Source organism: Wasmannia auropunctata, unplaced genomic scaffold (genome assembly GCF_000956235.1).
Source record: "Wasmannia auropunctata unplaced genomic scaffold, wasmannia.A_1.0 LD336092.1, whole genome shotgun sequence".
Lineage (NCBI taxonomy): Eukaryota > Metazoa > Arthropoda > Insecta > Hymenoptera > Formicidae > Wasmannia > Wasmannia auropunctata.
This window is the reverse complement of record NW_012026798.1, coordinates 1,908,085-1,921,988: the sequence shown is the minus strand read 5'-3', so window position 1 is coordinate 1,921,988 and position 13,904 is coordinate 1,908,085. Positions and strand designations below refer to the sequence as shown.

General features: G+C 40.3%; 2 protein-coding genes and 1 long non-coding RNA gene across 5 annotated transcripts; 2 read left to right on the top strand and 1 right to left on the bottom strand.

Annotated features, from left to right (window-relative positions):
- Positions 1-1,923: 1,923 nt before the first annotated feature.
- LOC105462942 (malectin-B) lies at positions 1,924-3,480 on the bottom strand. The gene is made up of 4 exons (XM_011709883.1): positions 2,786-3,480; positions 2,514-2,696; positions 2,350-2,407; positions 1,924-2,258 (listed from the first exon to the last, which is right to left on the bottom strand). Exons 1-4 carry the CDS (start codon positions 3,143-3,145, stop codon positions 2,050-2,052), a joined length of 810 nt encoding a protein of 269 aa, XP_011708185.1. The 5' UTR covers positions 3,146-3,480; the 3' UTR covers positions 1,924-2,049.
- Positions 3,481-3,504: 24 nt separating this feature from the next.
- LOC105462941 lies at positions 3,505-7,785 on the top strand. 3 transcript variants are annotated; one of them, XR_976133.1, is made up of 3 exons: positions 3,526-3,732; positions 6,454-6,643; positions 7,169-7,785. It is a non-coding gene; the product is annotated as an uncharacterized LOC105462941 (long non-coding RNA). The 3 variants fall into 3 exon arrangements; XR_976132.1 differs by having other exon boundaries at positions 3,505-3,732; positions 6,454-7,785; XR_976134.1 differs by lacking the exon at positions 3,526-3,732 and adding an exon at positions 4,700-5,505 and having other exon boundaries at positions 6,454-7,785.
- A 2,326-nt stretch (positions 7,786-10,111) lies between these two features.
- On the top strand, positions 10,112-13,637 carry LOC105462939 (heat shock 70 kDa protein cognate 4). The gene is made up of 3 exons (XM_011709882.1): positions 10,112-10,221; positions 10,405-10,621; positions 11,527-13,637. The coding sequence occupies exons 2-3, from the start codon at positions 10,417-10,419 to the stop codon at positions 13,275-13,277; spliced, it is 1,956 nt and encodes a 651-aa protein (XP_011708184.1). The 5' UTR covers positions 10,112-10,221; positions 10,405-10,416; the 3' UTR covers positions 13,278-13,637.
- Positions 13,638-13,904: the final 267 nt, after the last annotated feature.

Genomic DNA, 13,904 nt, shown 5'->3' with positions numbered 1-13,904 from the left:
AAATTACATTTATTTTTTACATTTTAAAGAACATTGTTCATTTATTTTTTTCCTGAAATAAATTCGCAAATTTTGCCTCTAATTTAATAGAAAATAAATATTGAATTTATAATAATATATGTATTATACATATTGCAACAAAAGTCACTCAAAAAATATATCATAAATTTGAGTAAATTTTTTAATCACAAGCCATTTTAACTGTTTTATTCTAGAGTTAAAGACTAATATTTTGAGCCAAGAGATGATGTGCGCTACAAAAAGCGTTACTTCGTAAATTCAAGCGACATCAGATCCTGAACGTTTAGCGAGAATACAAGTAACACTATCATGTAATTATTTTTTTTTTTCAAGGAAACGTACAAATTGACCAGATAAGATTCGCGTTTGGTCGAATTATCTGACAGTATAGATAGACGACGTCGTTAAAGTCCGTTTATTGCGTAATGTGCGCGATATAGGATAGCAGTTCGATAAACGTGACTCGAGACTTCGTTCTTGTTTTCGAAAATAAGGGAGGACAATGCGGAGGCTCGTCTTACGTAATAACAGTTTTATTTACTCCAATTTGCAAAAGATTGATTCATATTATGAATCGACGTGCTTTGGTAAGACTGTCATCTGCTTTGCAGATCCATCTCCACAATCGATCTTAAAAGAAGCCTATTTTAAAATTACACGTAATTCATGTAATTATTACATATAATCCAAAGTTACATATCGGCGTGCAAATCTTTCGAGATCAGATTGTACGAGAGGTAAAACGTGACACGTATCACACATGTACAGAACGCTTCGTGATGGGTATATCACGAGCTACAAGACGCGATATTCGAGTTCAGAATACGGAAAGCAATAACGATGAGAAAATTTCGTAGCGCAAATCGTCATATCTTCATGTTTTATATGTTGATTTTTGAGACAATCGTTACATGTATATACATTAAACTTTTATGTGTTTTAGATGTATGTACACATCTGGTTCTGGTATGCAAAATGTATAAGCAAGTTGTCTGAACCTTCAACCTTAACTTTAATAAGAGATTGTTTCATTGGCTTACAAATGAATTTAATTAGAATATAAATTGTGAATTAGCATTTTCGAGTTAAAAAATCTATGAAATTGAAATTAAACTTGTGTCACACAATTGAACGATAACATTTGATTACGCATTTGAATTAATTGAAAACAATTTTTTACCGAATTTAACTGTTTGATTGATCATGAGATTTAAGGGTTATATAAAAAATATAAATAAAGTCTCCAAATTTATTGAAATATTCCCTAAGAATCAATTACATATAAATTTCTTAAAAATTTGTCATTGAAATTAAGGTTGGAGATTTTTAAGCACAATTTACATTAGATATCTTTATAATTCCATTTCGTTTTGGAGCAACTATTATTATATTCAAGTATAATTTTTTTAAATTTATACTTAAATTTATACGCGATCGAAAATTCAAGGATTTTTATAAATTGAAAAACCTCAACGCTTTATATAAAACAAGTTAATTCAAAAACTTTAATTCGAAAATAAACTTTTTAATTTAATTTTAAGAATTATCTTAAAAATTAATTAATTTTCTTAACTTACAATAAATTGATTATGATAAATAAATTTTATAAATTCGAAAACCTCAACGTAATAACATAAATAATAAAAATTAATACTAAGTAAATTTTTTAAACTAATTTTAAGTTAATTAACTTAAGAATTAGTAAGCTTAAGTGATACAGATTTAATTGTTTGGTAAATAATTAGATATTAAGTCTTGTAAATATATCAAATTATACAAAAAAAACAATACTTCAAAAATCCATAATGCAGGCAAAACGTGCGGGGCACACGTCTCAAAGTAATATCTACGATTATAAATTAAAAATAAATATTCTCACGCACTAAATCTGACGAAGCAAAGGAGCTTTAGATGAATGATTGTTTATTTACACTATTTAGACGTCCTCCTGTATAGATTGAGCGAGTCTAAATAATCGGGAACACTGTTAAGTACAAGGCATTCCTATGCACGTGTGCGTCTGTCCGCTTATAATTTACATAAACAGAACAATAATGGGATAAAAGCGCCGATGGCTACGAAAACAGGAAACATAATAGACGAATCATCTATCAAGTACGGGTCGGGTGTTCTGGGCCCGCTCGTGTGTCTGCTACGCATAGTAGTCTCCTCTTCCTCTTCCTGCATACCGTGATAGTCCTCCGGATCAGGCGGTATCGGTCCTAATTGTGGTACATCTAAAAAAATATATATATATATAATATTTACGCGAATATATTCACTTGCTTTGATTGTAGAATATTCATCAACATTGAAGTGAATACAAACCATCCAAAAAACCTTTCACAACAGCTATGGCATTTATTTTCGGATTGTCCCTATAACCCTGTAAAATTACAAAAATAACAAATTCGGTTGTATAATACGCAAAGAAACGTGCTGATACGCGTGTACAAGCGTATGTACTACAAAGTATATTAATCTAAGATTACCTTTATAAACTCCACCCTTATCTTCCCCGCGAGAATGTCCGATTCTTCATCATTGTATATCAATTTTCCACCCTGCACCCTGAACGGCACGTACTCGTCGTGCGCGACTCCTCGGCCGACTCTCTCGAAGATGTCCAAATCGGTGACCACGGTATGATCGCCATTCAGCACGACGTCAAAGACCTGAAATGGAACAGCTGTACATTAGGCGTTTGACAGAGACTAACGGAGTTTTTCCAACGGGACGAGTCTGTATCGCGAAGAAATGTCACCTTCATGTTCGGCGAGTTGAAGTACACCTCGCAGAACTTGAGTATCATAACGTAGCTCCCATCCTGGCTGATCGGGATGTCGTAACCGAAGGTGTTGTGGTGATAGCGCTCGGTCTGGTACAGTATCTGATCCACGTTGCTGATGCGCCCGATCATCAGCTGCTTACCGTAGTCGGAGGCCGTGCCGACCTTTCCCAGGAGTGGATCCCGGGCGTAGTGTATCCCGTAGCTGTCCGTGTGCGACTCGCCGCCGGCGTTGATCGCGTATATCACCTCGAGGCAATGCGAGCCGGTGGCGAGCACGCCGAGCAGGAGCAGCGGGAGCAGCGGGAGGTCATCGTTTCCCGTTGGCAACCGCATTCTCAGAGCAGTCGTGTCATATACGCGGCTCTACGATAAGATTAGACTCGTTCCCTGGTACAACGTGCTCATAACTCGTCCTGCAGGTTCCGTTATTGCTGCTGCTGCTGCTGCTTCTGATGCTATTGTTGTTGCTGCCGTCGTCGTCGTTGTTGTCCGGCACGCTTCGTGTCCGGGATCGCGTGGACTCGCATGGAATCACGAATCCACCCGTCGGCCTTATATCGTCGCGCGTAATCGGACCCACATGTCACGCCGCGCTATCGCCACTCACAGGAAAGACATCGCAACGCGGCAGTCCAGCTGTGCGCCGTGCGGGCCGTACGCGGCGCGCGGCCCCCGCTCCCGGTACCGCAACGTAATCCAGTTAGAACGCCGACTTACCGACGTAGGCAGTCGAGGTTGCGGTTCGCGTGATATCGAGAACGTCCCGTCGGGGGACGCTACCTTCCCAGTTCCCACGTTTCACGTGCAACGGAATCAGAAACTTCTCTCGCAGGCAAGCCGGATGATCGGATAGCCGATATTCTGCACAGTCATTACTTTTGACAAATCTACTCGAGTTTAGTGTACTGCCCAGGTATCAGGTAACATTCCTAACAATACTGCAGCAACGTTGCAACGTTGTTGGATTAATGTTCCGTGCTTATACCTGGACGTCTAGACATTTACATTTATACATATCCTGGGCATCGACAATGCCCAATAACTTTTCCTTCAGGACGCGGAAACGTGAAAAGTGAAAACACCGACGATACACTATTATAAAAGATATAATCTTTAATAGTCGGTATTATCATGTCGATGTTTTCACCTTTCACGTTTCCGTCCTAGAGAAAAAGTTACATAATCGATACCCTGCAATGTATAACGCTTATAATATTACGCAGTTTTATGAACAATAATATACATGGTAAATATTTGGGAAAATTGAAGTGAGATGCAATTTATAAGAACGATAAAAAAAATAAGAATAAGTCTTGTACATACGTGTTTGATAAAATTTGGAACAATATTTTTTTTTTTGGAGTTCACAAAATGGAGCGATTAAAATATCAGAGATTAAATTGAGCTTATTTTTATTTACATTTCTTAATAATAAAATTATATAAATAACAGAAAGTCTCTTAGATATCTATGTAAACGTTTTTCGATAATCATTAAAAATGTATAAGCTTTAAAAAATGCAACGCATGTCCTGTTAAACTTGATGGCAATATGAATTCAATTCCAATTATTGTATTTTATTTCTTTTAATGAAAACAAAAGTAAATTCAGGAAACGATTCTGTCAGATTATTACAGTCGCAAATCGATCATGCTGTATTTGTTCTGTGACACACCGTGCATAGCCGAAGGATGACAGTATCGTTGACAAATAATACACATAACATACAATGCATATACATAAGAATTTCGAATCCAGTAATTTCGCTTAGTTCATATGTGTTTCGAATGTTTCGATATCATAGATCTTATCACTCTATTCAAGATCGATATAACTTTTACGTCCATTCGCAGATAGAACGCGATTGTATATCGCTACGACTCTAGCCAAGCTCTATTCTTCGGTGTCTTCAACACGAAAAATCGAATTTATCACAGTAAAATAACAAAACCAATTTGTTGGCTCGTTAATAGATAATTTCGGTTTGAAATTATAATTCATCGGGACAGCTGCAGAATCGAAACCGATTACAATTTCGCTGAGCTCAAGCGAATCAAGCGCGATGACATAAGTCCTTTTTTTATGACTTATGTATTAACAACGCCAGGAATTAAATTGACTGTAAAGTATATTAGTATCGATCTTTTCGTTAATATCTTCGTTTTCAATACGGCGTAGTATTTCTGTTGACTCAACTCAATATAAATATTCCAGATAGCACAGAGAGGTAAAAATTCAGTCATATGTCATCAATTCTGAGTTCATTCTCAGATGCGAGAAAAAGTTCTTTTCATATCTCAGAAAGTGAACTCAGAATTGATGACATACGACTGAACATACGAATTAATGAATTTCTCTTTCAACTCTGTGTGCTATCTGGGATGATAATAGCGTAGGTAAGAGCTTTAAGAATTTTATCCTGTATACTTTTATTTTGACCTTTTTTTTATCGTAACGCATTTCATTATCGATAAACGACAGGCACGCTCATATAGCGAGCCGAAATAGGTAACGTCTTACACGACGTTTAAACACTTTTTAAACAGGACTCAAGAAAAAGACGAATTTCGAAAGTTAAGATCTTTAATTCCCTTTCTTCCTGCATCGATTTGATCACCGCCGCGAATTTATTGCTATTTACAAGCGACACTGGCCACTCGCCGTTCGAAATAAATCCGCGGTCTTATTATATCGTAAGTATACTATATATATTCAGTCGAGAGGCCACCGTTTATTTCTGGTGATAACGAATCTCAATGAAAATCAAAAATATCGCTCGCGTAAGATATATTTGTATACTTCTTGCCCTTTGCACAAAGAACTGGTGGTTAAATTAAACGCAACTTGGCCTGAATTGCATCGAGAATTTGTAACTGCAACTTTTCATGGGATATTTATGAATACATTATGATGTGTTTAACTATTTTATGTATCTATCTCGTGAACATTCGTTGCCTCCGCGGCAATAAATACTTGACAAATTGCAGTTACTGCAACTTCCGTTTAGCAAGGAAAATATTTTTCGTTTAAAAAATTACAAAACATAAACAATCTTTTATCTTAATTCTTCTTTAATTTCAAGTGAAATTTCTTGCTTTATCAGAATCTTAATTTGAAACTTGGTCATTAAGATTAATAATAGAATAAAAGACTTAATAAAAATGATGAGATAATTAAGGAAGAGATAGCACTGCGAATTTTTGTGTTGGGGAAAACGAACTTCGGTATCAAAGAGCAAACTTTAAATGATCGTACAAAATCCATTTTCCATTTTTTTTTATTCTGAATGTTCAAGGAATTCTTTCGACTTTCATTGAAATGAAGGTTGAAGATTCCGGAACACCCTATATATATATATTACTGAAAAAAAGGAAGGACAAGGCCGTCTAAACGTGGTCAACGAGTGAGCGAGGAAGGGGGAGAGAGAGAGAGAGAGAGAAAACGAGAGATCGAGACGATATTGTCTCTTTGTGCCAAAATAAACAAAAGATTTTAATATAAAGAAAATTATAGTATTTATACAAATGTAGATATTAAAGATATCGATTTACTGGACGTGAAATTGTATGATAAATTAAAATAATCGAAGATAGTGGATTTTCTTCATATTGATATTTTAATATTTTAAATAAATCACACAGATCTCTCGTTGATGATGAAAGATGTTGAAATTTCTGATGATTCGGACAAGACGATGAAAAATGAAGCGACAAAATGATGCAATAGTTTTAGAAAGTATCTGAAGATCGAAATGGAACATATTGAAGAAAGTATAGACAAAATGAAAAGGACGATATTGTACTTCGTAGAAAAGGATAATGTACTTCACAGGTATACAAAAATACTGCATACTTGGCGTCACGATACTGTCGCTCGATATAGATATGTATTTTTTATTTAAATTTAATAAAATTCTAAACTTTGTTAAAATTAAAATTTTTTTTTTTTAATATGCAGCCATTTTTTTTTAATTTTGTGCACATAATTTCAAAAGAACTGGTCAACTAATCTTTACAAAATCCGCAAAAAAAAACCGTTTCGGAATTCTTTTTTAAATGTTTAATACTTAGAAATATTTTAGGGAGTCTCGATACGTGTGTGAAAAGTTTATATTCATTCAGATATCGTTAAAAGCTACTTCAAACTTCAATCTTTTTGTCTCGGCTTACGTACGAAAAGAGTGAAAAACAGGTGAACCGTTTAATCGAGACTCTTTGTTCAGAATCACAAACGATTAAAATAATAACCGATGCCAAGACCGATTCTTCGGTCGCCGGTTCTTCCTCTTTCGCTCGCCTGGATTTTCGTATACAATCTCGAAAAAAAGAAGTACGAGATCCCCTCCCGCTGTTTCAGATACATAGTATAATGTTCCGAGGGGAGAGACGTGAAGGGCATTGTACTTCAGCTTCTTTAGCGATGCCCAGGCCAGGTCGACTCGACCGACCGTTATTGCGGTGTCGTTATTGACGCTGCATCTGGCTTGGTGTCTGGCTTAGCAACACACCTTGACGGCGGGAAAGCACGTTGTCGAGGATCGTCATACAGTGCTCAGGCTTCCTGAAATATTTAATCCGTTTCCGGTCTTTTGCAGATTTTTCAAATGCTGAAAATTTCTCACTTTCAGCAGACAAAAGCGCTATAAGCATTCTCGACTTCGACATTCAGACAAATAACAATGACAGTTTTTCTCGTTATATAATATATTATAGTCACTCTCTCCTATAGTCTTACGCATCACATTGACACGGAAAGAAAGTCAGAGTAGAAAAGAAAACAAATATTTCTCCTCGCTCTCTTCACGTGCACTGTATTTCTTTTTTCTTTTTCAATACAGAGAGAATTAAAGTAAAGAACATAATGTCCTTTCTTCATCCCCTCTGTTTATTTTCTGTATTTCTTAAAAATATGCTCAAATACATCGATATAACATATCACAGATAAATATGTGAAATAAATATTGGTTAAATAAATGTCGATTGGTATTCTCAAAGTAGTTTCTCGAGATAAGGACTCAAAATAAACGATTCGAATAATGCGAGCTAACGGATGGAGCAGAGTAACAATTACAAGAATTACAAGCATTACTGCAGATATTACGGCGTTCGTAATTATCAAGGAGCAATATTCGTAATTGCTTCTCGTAATAACCGAGAGTCGAATGCAAAAGTTTCGTTTTCCCGCTACCGTTTTATCCGTTTTTCCTCGATTTGTCGCTTTAAAAAAAAAGGAGAAAAGAGCACACTCGAGGTTCCACGTGCTCTTCTCTCTCTCTCTCTTTCTTTCTTGCGCTGAACGCCTCATTTTTTTCTAGCCGCGTCTATACCTGCCTCTACACTGCTTCGCAGTAAAACGTTCGGACACCTTCGACAGAGAGCCACGTGGTCGAATTAAATCGAATTAAATCGTTATCGATCGCGCGAGTCGCGCCTCCTCTTCCTTTCTATACCTACGCGGACGTAAACCCGACGCGCGTTGATTGCCGCTGGCATTGAAGGCGCGATTTTGCTGAATGTCGGAGTCGACGTCGTGTCTACCTTATGAGGAGATACGCGTGACTCAATGTATAATTTTTCCTCCGAGGCTTTTCTCCGGCCGATGTGTCTAAAACGGGCGGATGAGACCAACAATATATATACATATATATGCTTCGGTTGAAAAGCTTGATATATAATCTTATATACATATTGTTAATATTTTATTTTAACGTGCAATATAAAATATATTTAACCTTGCGAGTACATTTTATTAAAAGATGGAGCATGACATGTTTTTCTCAATTGATATTATTATGTTTAATAATTAATATGCTTGGAAGCGGATGAAAAGCTTGATATAATCTTATATCCATCTTAATATTTTATTTCAACGTGTAATATAAAATATATTTAACCCTGCGAGTACATATTATTAGGATGGAGTATGATAAATTTTTTACAATTATTATTGTTATGTTTAACAATTACGCTACGTCAGTACAGCTCACAACCATAATTTGTCATTGTGGTTCCAGTGAATATAATTATCTGTCATATTAAAAAAAATTTATGTTATGACTTTTTAAATTAGCTGAAATTTAATAAAGCAATCGTTTTATATATATCATTCTAGCAACCATAATGGGTTAAAAATCATTTTTTTTGTGCAATAAAAATAAAATGAGAAATGTTCAGTATTGAATCGTTGAAAAAATAATACAACTTCGGGCATGTAATAATCGATTTACAAATTGACAACGATCGCGTAAGATAATGTATGTACGTAATTTTCCGACGTGGAAAATGAACCTCGCGAATATTCCATCGGTCGTGCTGGAATTTTCTTGGATTTCGCCAGAGCTGCGTGAGTTTTCCGTCACGCCGCGCGAGAACGCAATGAAATTTTCCGCTCGTGACGCCGATAAGCCGACAATTACGGGCTAACAACTGTGTGCCGTGAGTCATACACGAAATCGAGCTCGTAATCGTGAGACTCGATCGACGGGCGAGGCGTCCGGGAGGCGGTGGATCCCGCCATCGACAATCGGTACACGGTATCCGAGAACGAGACGCGCTCGTCGGAGTGACGTAACGTCGCGCGATCCTGGTACCCCGGTAAAACCGAGAACGTGCGCGATTTCGCGATTTTCATCGACATCAGTCAACCCGTTGACGTCACTGGCACACGCGCGGACTTTGCGGGACCTTGTTGGCGCGCGTTCCCCTCTATTAATCGGATTTTCGCCTCCTGGCCGCACGCACGAGCGGCGTCGGCGGTTTCTAGCAGTTTCTAGAATTTGCCCGCGTGGCCGCGTGAGAAACGCCTTCCCTCCGACGCTCGCTACCCTTCCCCCTCAACCCCTCTCTTCACCGTCCGCACGACTGTCCCACTTCTCATCGCCGCTTCCGCCGGACTTTCAACCGGAAACCGGAACCTCGTGCTCGTCGAGCAAATGATCCCCCTCTGTCCCTCTTTTCCTCACCCCGCCCTTTCTCGCGGATCGTCTCGCGCGGCCGCGCGCGATCGTAAAAATTATATTTCATCCGGCTAACCGCGTGTGAGGAGAACCTAACCTGGGGAAAGATCCGCTTGGCCGTAACCTCTCTCGGGACTTGGCGCGATCGATAAAGCGACGCGCTCACGGTCGCTCGCTTGACTCCGCCGGTGGCCCCCGGGTCGATGCCACTCTCGCCACTCTCGGGCAAGTCGACCAATCGCGCGCCTACGCGAACGGAAGCCGGCGCCGCGATTCGTCCGTCGCGTGGCCCGGCGCGGAAGGAACGTTCCAGAAGCTGCCGCATCGAGGTTATATATACCGGAGCAGGGGCGCGGATTTCTCACTCACGTTGCGAATCGTTGTACGAGGAACTTCTTCGTTTGTCCTAGACGCGAATTTTTAACCGAGGCTCCAAGTAGCTTGAAACACACAGGTACGTGACCTTCCCCTCGGTCGGCCGGTCGAGCTCGTCTCGCGAGGCGAGAACTCACCGGGGAAGAGCCGCAGCAGCGTGATTGACGCTCGCGACAATCTCTCGTCACTCGTCACTCCGACGACTCCTCGTCCACGCACGGAGATCTCAACCGTCCACGTTTTTTTCTCTTGCACCTTGCAGAAACCCGAGAAAATGGCGAAGGCACCCGCTGTCGGTATCGATCTTGGCACGACCTACTCCTGCGTCGGCGTCTTCCAGCACGGCAAGGTTGAGATCATCGCCAACGATCAGGGCAACCGCACGACGCCCAGCTATGTGGCCTTCACGGAGACGGAGCGTCTCATCGGGGACGCCGCCAAGAACCAAGTCGCCATGAACCCCAACAACACCATTTTCGGTAAGTTTCCCGCTACTTCCTGTTCGCTCCCGCCGTGCAAAAGAGTTCTCCCCTTCGTCGGATATCCGTGTCCCTTATCGGGACGCAGTGCTGTGTTTTTTTGGAAAATTTTAATTTAGTTTCTTAAACCAATTTATAAATTAATTTACATATATATTTGGGAAGATGGAGATCGCGAACTCGGGATCATTCGAATTGATTATTCCCACTCGGAATCGCGCGTCATTGCGTACAAAAGTTTTAATTATGTTACGAAATTAAATCATGACTTGGCAAATTTCTCGAGAATCGGCTGTGATCGCGTCATTCGTCGATATCTTCGATGGTATATCTCGTCGTTCTGTAGACATACTATGTGTGATGAGCTTATCTCTTTCACGCCTGTGCAATCGATTTATACGACTGAAATCTAGAATGAAATGTTACGCAATGAGATTGCGTGCGCGTTTATAATTATTAGAATTTTTGTGATATTATTTGCTAAAAAAGAGCATTGACATTCAATAAACTAATAGTGATATATTTCTGCTTGAAACAAAGCAAGAAATATATAAGTAAATAATTAAAAATGTTTAAGAAATAAACAAAATTCAAATATATTTTTCAAATAAATGTCAAAGTATTATAATTTGTGTGAATTATTAGCAGGTATATTTAATAAAATAGTAGATTTATTACTATTTGAATAAGCAAGACATAAATTTAAATATATTTAAATAAATTTAAAAATGTATATTACATATGTATGTTTATTATTACTTAAAATAAGTAAGGAATAAATTTTAATACATTTAAATAAATGTAAAAATATAGTTATTACATTGTTATCTTTGTTGTCATTGTATAAAACGTTAATTTGGAAATATTCAGTGTTATTAATTCTATTTTTCATTTTGATTAATTAGATGCCAAAAGATTGATTGGACGTCGCTTCGAGGATCCAACCATCCAAGCTGACATGAAACACTGGCCCTTCACTGTTGTAAACGATGGTAGCAAGCCAAAGATCCAAGTACAATACAAAGGAGAGACGAAGACTTTCTTCCCCGAAGAAGTGAGTTCGATGGTCCTGGTGAAAATGAAGGAGACCGCAGAGGCGTACCTAGGCAAGACTGTCACCAATGCCGTGATCACCGTTCCCGCTTACTTCAACGACTCGCAGCGTCAGGCAACCAAGGACGCTGGTACCATCTCGGGCTTGAACGTTTTGCGTATCATTAACGAGCCCACCGCCGCCGCGATTGCATACGGCCTCGACAAGAAGGCCACCGGCGAGCGTAACGTCCTGATCTTTGATCTCGGTGGTGGCACCTTCGACGTGTCCATCCTGACCATCGAAGATGGTATCTTCGAGGTCAAGTCCACGGCCGGCGACACCCATCTGGGTGGCGAGGACTTCGACAACCGCATGGTCAATCACTTCGTGCAGGAATTCAAGCGCAAGTACAAGAAGGATTTGACCTCGAACAAGCGCGCTCTTCGCCGTCTGCGCACAGCCTGCGAGCGCGCAAAGCGTACCCTGTCGTCCTCCACGCAGGCCAGCATCGAGATCGACTCGCTGTACGAGGGAATCGATTTCTACACCTCCATCACCCGCGCTCGTTTCGAGGAACTCTGCGCCGATCTCTTCCGCGGTACCCTCGAGCCCGTCGAGAAGTCGCTGCGCGACGCCAAGATGGACAAGGCCCAGATCCACGATATCGTCTTGGTTGGCGGCTCCACGCGTATCCCCAAGATTCAGAAGCTCCTGCAGGACTTCTTCAACGGCAAGGAGCTCAACAAGTCTATCAATCCCGATGAGGCTGTCGCATACGGCGCGGCCGTACAGGCGGCTATCTTGCACGGCGACAAATCCGAGGAGGTGCAAGATTTGCTTCTGCTCGACGTCACGCCGCTATCTCTTGGCATCGAGACCGCCGGCGGTGTCATGACCGCGCTCATCAAGAGGAACACCACCATCCCGACGAAGCAGACCCAGACCTTCACGACTTACGCCGACAATCAGCCGGGCGTGTTGATTCAGGTGTACGAGGGTGAGCGCGCCATGACCAAGGACAATAATCTGCTGGGCAAATTCGAGCTTAGCGGAATACCCCCAGCGCCCCGCGGAGTTCCTCAGATCGAGGTTACGTTCGACATCGACGCGAACGGTATCCTCAACGTCTCCGCCGTGGACAAGTCCACCGGCAAGGAGAACAAGATCACCATCACCAACGACAAGGGTCGACTCAGCAAGGAGGATATTGAAAGAATGGTGAACGAGGCAGAGAAGTATCGCAGCGAGGACGAAAAGCAGAAGGAAACGATCTCTGCTAAGAACGGCCTCGAGTCTTACTGCTTCAACATGAAGAGCACCGTCGAAGACGAGAAGCTGAAGGACAAGATCAGCGCGACCGACAAGCAAACGATCTTGGACAAGTGCAACGACATCATCAAGTGGCTCGACGCGAACCAGCTGGCTGACAAGGAGGAGTACGAGCACAAACAGAAGGAGCTCGAGGCCATCTGCAACCCCATCGTCACGAAGCTCTACCAGGGTGCCGGTGGTATGCCCGGTGGCATGCCAGGCGGTTTCCCCGGAGCCGGTGGCGCCGCTCCCGGTGGAGCACCCAGCGGCGGCGGTGCATCTGGACCGACCATCGAGGAGGTTGATTAAGAAGGATCGTCCCCGGCTTTGTCTCGCCACTGCCCATCATCGCGGTCATCCCTCTACTACTACGCATTCCTTAATGCGCGATAAAAAAAAATAAAAGAAAAAGAAAACACGAAATAAACGAACATAGAACTATTATACAGCTGCGGTCTTTGCTCTAATCATTCCTTTACGTACATTTCTTTCTAACATCGTCTTTTAAACAAGTTCCTCTATTTCACTATTTTCTATTTTGAAATGTACTCTTTAGTAATTTATTTATTATCATCGTACTGTACTTATACGGTTTATTCTCGAGAGGATCTGTTGTAATTTTCTATGTTCCAAACTTCGTAAAAATATAGAGCGATTACCAGAATTGTATGAATATTGCGTACCTTCTTTTATCCCGGTAACAAACATAGAATAGTACAAGATAATTTGATATAACTCGAACACAATATGTATGAATAATTCCAACAGTATTTTAACGATTAGAAAATGCTGATTCTTTATTTCTTGTTTATAAAACATTCGTTACAAGTTCATTAAAAGATTAGAAAAGAAATAAATATTGAAACTTGATTGGATTTTATCTACGCCTGATTTTTTCGCTATGTATCGTGCCAATTTAATACGCAAATGATTTTT